Source organism: Periplaneta americana, chromosome 13 (genome assembly GCF_040183065.1).
Source record: "Periplaneta americana isolate PAMFEO1 chromosome 13, P.americana_PAMFEO1_priV1, whole genome shotgun sequence".
Lineage (NCBI taxonomy): Eukaryota > Metazoa > Arthropoda > Insecta > Blattodea > Blattidae > Periplaneta > Periplaneta americana.
The window spans coordinates 63,902,396-63,914,474 of record NC_091129.1 but is presented as its reverse complement, the minus strand read 5'-3'; the positions used below and the strand labels follow the sequence as shown (position 1 = coordinate 63,914,474).

General features: G+C 34.9%; 1 protein-coding gene across 4 annotated transcripts in view; it reads right to left on the bottom strand.

Moving 5' to 3' along the window:
- Positions 1-11,215, bottom strand: part of Cip4 (formin-binding protein 1-like Cip4) — a 405,553-nt gene extending 394,338 nt beyond the window's left edge. For 2 of the 4 annotated variants that reach the window (XM_069843398.1, XM_069843399.1), the window contains exon 1: positions 10,806-11,215. In XM_069843398.1, coding sequence (XP_069699499.1) covers positions 10,806-10,829 — 24 coding nt within the window. In that variant the 5' untranslated portion in view covers positions 10,830-11,215. The remainder of the gene's footprint in view (positions 1-10,805) is intronic. The other 2 variants (XM_069843401.1, XM_069843400.1) reach the window with 2 other exon arrangements.
- Positions 11,216-12,079: the final 864 nt, after the last annotated feature.

The window sequence follows — 12,079 nt, the reverse complement described above, 5'->3', positions numbered from 1 at the left end:
GATTTCTCAGAATTTAGTTTCAGTGCGGAACATATTGCGATATGGAAATTATTTATATGCACAGTTTATTGCCTCATTAGGCACATACAAATCCACGTATTACCATATAATTCTTATGTCTTGAGTCACTGTTCCGGCTTCGTGTAGAATGCAAGCACAGCCTCTTCTGTGAAGATGATTTCACAGTCAGTCTACGTTGGTTATGAATTATTTCAAAGTCTTTAATACGTAACATTCTCCATGACGATACACGTGAAAATATTGTCAAATATTTACTACTCCAGAGATTCTCTAAAATGTCACTTAAGTTTACTAACAGATCAATACCTTCCAGAAGAGTGTAATTAATTTATCGGATATAACAGTATATTACCGAATTGTTACATTATGACGACCATGTGCAAAATTTTCTTTAACTTAACAAGTTTCAATAGCAGCTATACGTATAAATAAACTACTTTTTGTTATTTAATTTATCTTAAAATATCATACACGAAACTATTATCTTCAAGAGATTAAAGTGATAAAGCATGTTTTCACTATGGCACACGTGAGGTTCATCTCTGGAATCGAAATTCTATAGACAGTACTTGTGTTGCACTTTTAAGGAAGCCAGCAGAACAAGGTCGATGTGGTTCAGGGCGAGACGTAAGAGTCAGGCAGCCTACATCAAGATTCCACGCTCAGGGTTACCAACCCGGACACACCTACTTCAACGCATGATTTAAAAAAAAAAGAATAGTTAAGTAGGAGTCGGGAGTCATACATTTAAATATTCAAATATTCTTAAACAACGAATCGTTACGATTTTGGAATAATTTCCTACAAGTTGCAAGGATTATAAAATATGTTTTGATATAATTATCTAAAAGAGTGAATGAGCTATAAAAGGTAAAATTCCACCTTCGTGACCAACAGAAAGTCTCGCGTCACTAAGGTATGTATTAAGCTCGAGGGTTACCACACACATGCTCAATTCTTCTGCCAAACTTAATACCGTGTAAATAAAATAAATATTCATTATGGATCGTAATTCTTCACAGTAATCATAAATGCTTAACGTCTCAAAAATGCAGACAACGTTATTTCTATTCAACATCAATTAATCTATCATTACAGGTTTTGAACCCACCATGATGTAAGAATTCAGCTTAAAAACGCTAAATTTGTACACTTTTCTGCTAGCTATATAAATGCAAAGGATTCTTATTTGCGACTTAAATGCAAAATAATTATAATTCTCTCCAGTGGCGCCAACTTATATGGACTCGTGGGGTCCGAGCCTACCCAATAATTTGTCGTGTTATGTGGGGTCAGAGCCTACCCAATAATTTGTCGTGTTATCATTATAACTATGAGATTTATTTAACTTATACCTCAAATGTTTAAGCCCACCCAGTGTTTTCCAAAAGCTGGCGCCACCGATTCTCTCAATTTACTCTTTAAAAAAATGCAATGTTTACAAACTTCATTACAACATAACTTAGATTCACAGAATTTGTCCAACCAGATTTCAATATTTATTTGGATTTTGGGACCCAAGTAGCCCGTAAATGTTGAAATATTGTTTCCTAAGTACCATCTCATTTTCATTAACAAGAATGACAGAAACTTAGGAAGGAATTTTTTCTTGTTTGTAGAGTTACCTTAGATCATTAAATACTTCATATTCATATTTTTGTCACCATTGTACATAGTTCCGATAATAAGTGAAAAAACTATATTTTAATCAGTGCTTTCCATTTTCTATTTAGGGTGATTGGGACAGCTATCACTTCGTATCAGATATAAATAACCACAATAGGGCATACTGATATTTTAAATTTTTAATAAAATAATATTTTTTTTAATATTTCTTAGTTACTTTCACAAACTAAAAATGTATTTCTTAAAAGTTCTTAAAAGAGTATAATTTTTTCATTTGAAAATGTTCCAAAAATAATTACTCGTGGGAATAAAATATAATTTTAGTCAATATAAGCACTCTCTGATCGTAAAATTTAAAAGATTCGTGACGCTTTAATCTTTTAAGTCTTAGCTACTCACTAAATGATTTTCAATAAATTTCATCCTACCGATGAACGTGTAGGAGTGAAAAATAGTCTCTCGGTTTTTCTTTTTATCGTGAAAAGGAAACATAACTTGTCAGCATTTTCAATCATCCTTCAAAATTCTGAATGATATGTTCTGAACAGTGAAATATAAAACCTACCCCCACGAATCATAACAGTAATGATATTTAAACTTGAAGGATGTCAGATATATTGCACAACAATTAGTTCTATTATAAAACAATGGCACACGAACAGCAGAAAAACCCAATACAGTTTGAGAAATCCTGTCTTCCCGTGTTCCCCTATTACAAGTCTTGAAAATTAGGAATTTGCATTCGTGAAATTCTTTTTCGGAGAGCTCCACAAGCAGATCAAGAATGGAGGATTAAATTTAATTTCAGTGCCCGAAAAATGTAAAAACCTTGCAAATTACAACATATTTTAATGAAATGGCTACACAACTGAACAATAACTGGAAATAATTTCAACGGCTTTACCTACCGACAAATTAAAAAAAACCTCTGTTTTTCAAGCAATACATATCAAACCAATGTATAATCATATAATATAGTCACCTCGTCCTTATGCTAAATTTATGGGAAAATAGCCTAGTTACTCAAAGTCGTAGATTTACAAATTATTCTGATACAAGAATCACTTGAAATTGTATACCTAAGCTACAAAAATAGCACCAAGTAATAATCCTAACATAATCCAGAAAGCTATTCAATACTTGAACATAATAACAACACAAATTCCTATACATTAACTTGGTTAGCAATGGTATATCTCTATTTCATTCAAGCACAGACACAATTTAAGAAGAAAAACTTTTTACAGAAAAAAAAAAAAAGGATTTTTCCTAATCAACTAAATAACTTGTTTTTTTATGGTTTGAATAAAGATAAATGAATATTCAAACGTGTTTCAAAGAATTATTCGTTAAAATTTTGCGAAAAAATGTACCATATTTCGTAATACTGCAGCTTTCAATATCACTAATAATAATAATAATAATAATAATAATAATAATAATAATAATAATAATAGTAATAATAATAATAATAATGTTCGGGGCAGAAGAAGATATCAGATGATAGACATTACGATATATGGATTATATGCTGGGACTAAGAGGAAGACAGAAAATAGAAAAGATTGGAGAATGCTGGATTTGCAGTGAAAGATCTGCCTTTGGACAGAAAACTATGAATTAATTAATGATAATAATATTAATAATAGATGTGAGGCTTGGAATTTCCTTTGCTGATTATGAACACAGAATTCACGATTATTCGAAGACTGGTTCTTCTTCGTTTCATAGAATAAAAAAGGGGGAGAGCGAGAAGGGTATCCTACACGTTGGGGTCGCTACAAGCGGCTAAATCCATGCATCTGACCCTGAACAGTATCTTTACGGACGTACGACAGAACTTCAGTGCGATATTTTCTGGAGAAAAAAAAATATATTCCTGAATATTTCCATTCAATGTTGCTAGAATATGTCTACTCAACGCTCTAAAATAACTGTTACTATGATGAAACCATTCAAAACTACGTAATATAAAAACAAAAAATAAACCTATCAAAATGATCAAGTTTGTTCCATTCAAATGCACTTTAGAACAGCATGTCATGTCATAAGGCAGTGGACGTCAGCACTCGCTGAAATGTGCAACGGGTAAGCGGTGCCGTCCCGTGTGCACCGTCGTGCAGCAGGAAGTGGTAGAGAGCATACTTGCTAGCAGCTACGAGTGCACCATGGTGCACTGTGTTCTCTGCGGGTAAGATATGCTAGCCCCAGGGTGCTCTGTGATGACGACTCCTGTCATAAGGTGTCAGTGATATGACAATTAGTTATCTGAGACTGAAGTTTCACCCCCTCCCCAAAACTCTATCTCTTCAAATTGCCACTTAAAATGCCAAGTCCACTGAGCGTAGGCCTATAGTTAGATCTCTATAGCAGATAAAAAAACATAAGAAATTAACTTTTCATACTAAATGTACGGGTATAAAAGCCTACTTGGAATGTTATATTGTATTAAGAAACAATGTTTTTTTTTTTCTGTTCGTCATTCACCTATATAAAGCCAGTTATGTGGACCAATTAACCGACAAAGTCGTTGCCCAGGGTGCGCCATAGGACGCTGGTCTACGCTACACTTGAGATCAGATGAGATAATGGAGATTTGTTGGGATGCCACAGAGAAACCAGAGCTCCAGGAGAAAACCCATGTGTTACCTGACCACGAGTTTCCCCAACACAAGTTATAAATCGGGGTATGCCAGGAATCAAACCCGGGTCCTCAGGATTATAAGTCTAGCGCTCTAGCCATTAGATCGTCGTGACGGTGAGGGTACTTAAACAGTCAGTTACCGTCCTCCGAATTCCAATCCTGTCACGTGACACGCAAAGAGAGACCATATAGCGAACAAGCTGCGTCTAAATAACCAATTATTTAAATTGAATTCAATTTAAACAAAAAAAAAAGTCAATTTAGATGTTGAGGAGGAAGTCTGAAACCAGGCTCAATTGCATTTTAAATTTCACCCCCCACCCCCACTTTGAAATTTCAAATGGCACCCCTATATTTTTGAAGGCTACTTAAATATGAAACAGCATTCAATTGTTTATACTCATTCATTTATTTCACATCTTTTGCCTGGAAACCTGACAAGAAACAATTGAGTAGCTTAATATCAAAGACGGACATCTGTCTTCTCCATAGTTTTGATCTAGAGGCAATTTTTTAATTCACAGTGTTCTTTGTAATATTTAAGGCAATTTATTTTGTAAATATAGTGTTAGAGTTTGCATATGGTTTCACTATAACTGGCAACAGCATGAACATTTGTATAAAAAACCACAGCTATCTAAATTTCGTTTGAAGTCAGATGTCCGTCTTTGATATTAAGCTACTCAATTTATTTTACACTAATTCAAGTGTTCAAAATGTGTTCCAGTGTTGATTAAACAGTAATACAGTCTATTTTGAAACTCCTCGCGAACATTTTGGTGTGTTCCCTTACTAATCCGATTACATTCTTGGGTTATTCTATTTTTCAGTTCTTGAATATTCTCAGGCGGAGTAGTATAAACAACTGATTTCAAATGATCCCATAGGAAGAAGTCAAGCGGCGTCAAGTCTGGAGATCTCGCCGACATTCTACAGCACCTCTCCTACAAATCCATTTTCCAGGAAATCTTCTATCCAGTCATTGTCGCACAGGTACTGCATAGTGTGGGGGAGCTCCATTCTGTTGAAAATGCAAATTTTGTTCGTCCAACACCAGGTTTCCTTCATTGACTTGGTTCTCTAGCGACAGTGTGATAAGTGGATCAATTACATTTTCCAACATGTTCACATACAATTCTCCAGTCAGGTTTTCTTCAATGAAAATCGGTCCAACAATACCATCCCCAAAAATTCCAGCCCATCGGATCTTTTGAGGAAGCTGGGTATTATCTTCATGAAACACATGAGTATTTTCAATGTCCCAGTACCTACAATTTTGTGTTTGTTGACAAAGCCATTTAAGAAAGAAGTCGCTTCATCACTAAATAAAATATGTATTTTGTGTCGAATTTGGATATCTTCAATGCTCTGAGACATCTGTTCACAAAATTCTACTCTTCTATCAAAATCGTTTTTGCTGAGCTGTTGGTGACTTTGTATTTTGTTGGGGAAAAATTTGTTCATTTTCAGCACTTTATGTATGAAATCAACGAAATGTTTGTTACAGTAGCTACTTTTGTTGGAATGGAGGTGCTGGGTTCATTAATGAAATGACCTAGTATTTCAATCTGCGAAGTTTCATCGGGTTTTCTAGGTTGGCCATTTGCTCTAACTGCACACAGAATCGTTTCAGATCTATGGCATATTTATCGGTGACTTACATTTTTCTCAGGATCATAGGCAGAGAGAGAACAGTTTTCTTTGGGGGGGGGGGGGGGGCAAAGCAAAACTATAGAATCCCTAGGCTATATAAATGGGGTTATGGGGAACATCATTTACCTCCTCCCCCGTTATAGCTTGACCATGGTACAGTATATCGGAATATGATTATTTATGCAAATCAAGATTGATTATTTAATAATATTTTCGGGGGCATGTTTCTTACAGTGTTACATCCATATCCGCGATGCTTCAGACCGAGTTGTATGGGACTTGAACTGTAGTCTACTACAAATTATAATAAGGTAACTTAAAACAATCTCACTCTTTTCTCTCTCGTACATTAATAAAACTACGTAACAGTGCTATATGAAGTTTACCTTCCTGAAGATATCATATGAAATGTAAACTCTAATTATTTTACTTAATATCGCCTTTAAGTTTACACATTATACTGGGATCACTTATCTTTTTTCTGCATTGTTGTGCAGTGTTATTCATATTTCTCCAAGTGGCGGCCTGAACACCTGAGTACAGGCTGTTACAAAAGAAACATTACAGTACTTCCATTCCTCAGATGTTATAGTCCAGACACATGATCTGAAGACATTAATTCATCAATTTAAGCACAGAAATTTAACCATAAACAAAAGCAAAAAAGATCTTTTGAATTCAATATTTTCTAACGTTAATAGAAGAAAAAAAAGAGTTGAGACAAGTTTGGGGGGGGGGGGCAGTGCCTATGCTTAGGATGCCTCTCGTTGAAAGCTCTAGTAATTCTACGAGCACAACGGTTTCCAGCTCCATAAATAAATATGATTTCTGTTCTCTCTTGAAGGGTATACACCATTTTACAGTAATTTAATACACGAACACAACTATTACAAGAAATGTTCAATGATATTTGAAGTTTCAGCTCTAATCAACAGTAACAACAATCGACGTTGCCAGGCAACGATATAAAACAAAATAGGCTATGTGAAATAAATGAATGAGGTGTAGCTTATAAACAATTGAATGCTCTTTCATATTTAAGGATAAAAATATAGGGGTGTTATTTGAAATTTCAAAGTGGGGGGTGGTTGGGGTGAAATCTAATATGCAATTAAGCCTGGTTTCAGACTCCCTCTCAACATCTAAATTGACGTGTTTTTTTTTTTTTTTTTTTTTTTTTTTTTTTTTTTTTTTTTTTTTTGTTTAAATTGAATTCAATGTAAATAATTAGTTATTTAGATTGGGAAGTTTTGAAATGAAAGCCCTGTATAATCTTTTATTCAAGCTTCAGTTTCGCAACCTTACAGTTGGTAAGGCAGCTAATTTTTTATGCCTATCTGCTGGGGAGAGCTATGTCCGCAGCTAGACGGGAGGTTTCGACATAAGCTCATTAACAGGTCCCTTGTCAATTTCAGCTACTCACAGCAAGAGCGAAGTCTTGTGGCAATGAGTGGGATCTGTGTTTAGAAAAAACAAAGGCACTCATGAAAAATAATTATGACAATTACAATCAATATTTATAGAAACAGCCACATAGAGGACCCACTCGAATGAAATAAGAGTGAAACTAATTACGGTATACCAAAAAGTCCCTTTCCTCGGAAAAGATGAAATTACTTATCGCCTGCATGGTCGAGAGATAAACCGGATTTTTAAAAATATATTTGATTATTATCTACATTCAAAAGTTTAACTTGTATACACACAGACGTATACGTAATGTACAACAGCTATTGTGATTTGTAGCACCAACAATATGTGCTGCATACATGATGCAGTACTTAACCTCGATCAGCATAAAAGGTGAGTACTGAACTACAACGGCAGTTATAACAGAACTAATAAAACTCAGCCATGGCAATAAGAAGCTATGCAAAAATGTAAACGTACGATTCGAAGAAAAAAATTTTCTGACGATATTATTACAAATTACAATGAAAATGATCTCTGTATAAAAAAACTTCTTGAAGTAGAAGAGACCAAATGATATGAATTAATTAATTAAAATTAAAGGGGGAAAATGGGAGGAGAAACATTAAAAGGTGGGCGAAAACGCGTCCTTGCAAGGAAATTCGGGACTAAGAAAAACTGAATGTGTGAGGTCCAAGCCTGTTGACCACTTGTCTCGCCCAGAATTTCGCTGTTCCACTGGAGGAACTCCAGAAAATTTTGAAGGGGCAAGCCGAAAATGGACGTAATCGAACAGCTACCACATGAAGAGGGGTAGGGATAGTGACAAAAAAAAAAAAAAAAAAGAAGAAATGCGCTCGGAGGAAACCTGATCCACAGTTTCCAACCTAAACAAATGTTTTCGTCTCTACCAGAATCCAATGGTATAAATGGCATAGAGTAGGCTATAGACGATCCCGTTAAATTGCGCATAATCTCCTGTCTACATGCATCCGCCTACATGAACATACAGATTATGTGCTGGTTCTCTAGTTTTCGAACCGGAGAAACATGATTAACGCAGGTGAGGCATAGCGTGTACTCATTTACGTCAGCACAATGAGCCCTTTGTAAACATATCGTTCATGCTGGCAGAATGGCATTGATAACTGCAGTTACTCATCCCAAGCGCAGGTGCATTTCCGACTTCATCGCACAATTCTGATATTTCACGTGTAGACTCTACTACTACAGGGACACCAAAAATTTTACGAAGATCAATCAATTTATTTCAACAAGGCTATAAAAGCGATGAAAAACAATAAAACTTAAATAGTGCACAATCCAGTAACTAGTACAGTACACTAGTTGTAACAACAAAAAATCAAAATCAAGAATGCTCTATTGCGCGCATCAAAGATACCATTATCGTCATTACTTTATTATTCTGCATTTGTTCTGTACCACATCTTAGTCTACATAATATCATAATTGAAGAGTGTAAACAAGAAAGGTTGTAAGAGCCATTTTCAAGTGGATGTCAAAACAGGTTGTATGTGTGAAGCCCGATCATCTACAGAAGTCATGTAGAAAAAAATTAATTCAACATAAGTTTATTAAAAAAGCTAAACCTTCTTCATATTCTCATCTTCGTAAAAATTTGAAATCTCACATTGTTTACCTCAATAGTGTAGAAACAACGGAACATTCAGTAACTTGAGCAATTTCAGTAATTTCGACTAAAGTGGTACAGAAATTCTGAAATAAAGTAGTAGCGATACCACTACAGATACGACCTATTAGCAGTATCTCTGGAAAATTCGGAGAAAATAGGCCTCTAACACACTGCTGAAGAGCTCAAAATCTTCCTCACAAATGCTATAGTAATTATTTCAAGAATTTGACAATCATTTTGGTAAATACAACACAATTAGTCATTAACATTAAAAAAAAAAGAACGTTTCTAAATGTTTTACGATATTTTACGTTGCATGTAACTAAATTAATAGCATTATAAAAGACCTTCTCCCCCTCAAAAAAAATCAGACACGCAAAGCGTAAAGTAGGCTAAATAAAACCCAATCTCTTTAAGTATTGAGTGAAATCTTTTCTGACTAATTCCTAATTTTCTTTTTAGTACATAACCAATCCCCAATAACAATTGATGTAATTCCTTCAAATGTGTGTCCCTAAATGCACTGTTATGTTTGTAAGAAACACAATTTATCTTCAATGTTTCTCACTCATTTTAAATCTTCAACTTGTCCTACGTTTACACAATAATTCTGAAAATCTGTTCAGATTTTTAATTCTTAAGAAAACAAGACAGCCCTATGCCTACTCTGAAGCGAAAATAAAAACTATGTTCTGCATACCGGTACAGCCAACTGTAGGCCAATATGTAAAAATAACTGCTCTTTTCAATTTTGCACTCCCAATTCTGCAATTCTTTCTTAGGCTATATGAACAAAACATTGTTTTTTACTAACTCCATATATATTATATTTTCTTTAATCCATCTGAAGAGTAAAATTGAAGTAAACACACTTGAAACATAAGTTCTGAAGATGAACAATATTTCTCAAAAGTCAAATGTTGGCCTACAAGCTAGTCAGAGTTTAAAATTCTTACACTTAACTTCAAACTTAAATTCGATTGGATATTTACCTTACTTACACAGTAAAATTAATAGTCATATAAAATAGGGCCTAATCTGTAAATTTGACACTGCAAAAAAATTAGGTAAAAATATTCTATTCAACTGAGATTGTACGATGCATATGCAAACAAGGGGAAGAAAGAAATAAACAGAGAATAGGTATTATGATTACGTCAAGTTTGTAAAATTATACTTTCATTTTTAACATAAGCTGGTAAAATGTCACCAAACATAGCCTAATGATAATTAAAAATGTATCATTCAGAATACACCAATACGTTAGACATTAAAGCTCAACCTTTCCTCTAAATATTTGTAGTCACTTTACCAAATTCATTCTTTAAATAATATAAAAGAATACATTAACAGTATAAAATTATGGTTACGTACAAATCTATAAACGAATCTATTTCAGCTACTTACACAATATAAAATATTGGTAAAAATTTACCCCTAGTCCTGTTTCGAAAGCAAACAATAATAAGCATCATCTTCAGCAAATTAGTCATATACACTGTAAATGACAGTTAAAGTTAAAAACAATAACATTTGTTCTACAACGTTATACCAACTGTGAAATAAAAATCGAAATTAGAGAATTGTAACTGCATACTACAAAACTGCACTCAAACTATTCAAATGAACACATTTTACATCTTAATGAAATTGCATGTGCCAAATATGCAACGAAAACTACTTAGTCTTTCAGGAAAGAAAGGAATTTCCCCCCAGGGTATATGTTCATCACCTTCGTAACGACCCTGGGTCGCTCGGCCTGTAATTGAATTGAAAAATAATCAAATAAGAACTCACCCACAGTTCTGTTCCCCAACTCATTTTCGTTCCCACGGCAAAGTTTCTTGTCACTATTCTAGCACTGTTATATTACACACGAAACTTTAAGAAATGAAATACACCATACGCACAAACTGACATTCACCTTCCCAACTTCAACATGGCTGACTTACTACTGCCATAGCTATGAATGCTGGGAAGTAAACACACAGCCTGTTAAACTGTTCCTCGCATTGCCGGACCACTTGCTCACGAAAATGAATTGACATTGGTAACGTTTACATGATTATATTATGTCAAGCCTTTTGCCACTCTATTAAATGCCAAAAACACTTAAATAATATTTCACATCAAATCATAAAAGTCCAGTTATAAGAATGCAGCATAAATTTCGCTTTATCTCTATGCGCTAAGTCAGAAAGTTCCTCTGAGTGGCAACCGTGTAATTAAAAATTCTCTCCTCAGATAGCAGTATAGTAGGAAGCATAGTATGCAATAATACAAAAATTATTCCCCTATATTCTAACAGAACTGCCAACTACAATTATTCAAATCAACTTTACAGGGAGTTATACCTGAAAATCTTGATTTGCATAATACACGTTACTGTTCGTTAACAGAAAACCACAATTTAAGTCACACGGAGTTAGTGTGCACTCGAAGTTGGTTGCTTGACGGTTGTCAGCCCACTTTGAGGTCTGTGGATATAGAGGGAAAAATTGGATCGGTGTCGGTTAGAGTTCCCGAGCAGCTCAGTGGTAGAGCGTTGGTACGTTAAACCAAAGGTTCCGGGTTCGATACCCGGCTCCGGAACAATTTTTCCCTCGAAATTATTCAAATCAACTTTACAGGGAGTTATACCTGAAAATCTTGATTTGCATAATACACGTTACTGTTCGTTAACAGAAAACCACAATTTAAGTCACACGGAGTTAGTGTGCACTCGAAGTTGGTTGCTTGACGGTTGTCAGCCCACTTTGAGGTCTGTGGATATAGAGGGAAAAATTGGATCGGTGTCAGTTAGAGTTCCCGAGTAGCTCAGTGGTAGAGCGTTGGTACGTTAAACCAAAGGTCCCGGGTTCGATACCCGGCTCCGGAACAATTTTTCCCTCGAAATTATTCATACTCTACAAAAGTTACTATTTTTATTTTTAAATGTTTTTAGCGCAAGTGGCTAACAGATACAGGACAACGTTGCCATATATGAAGCCCTGATCTATGTCGAAGAATGTATCACAAGTGATGGGCCTAGCAAGGCCGCAGGAACGGTGCCAGCGAGAGGTCTTTGGCTG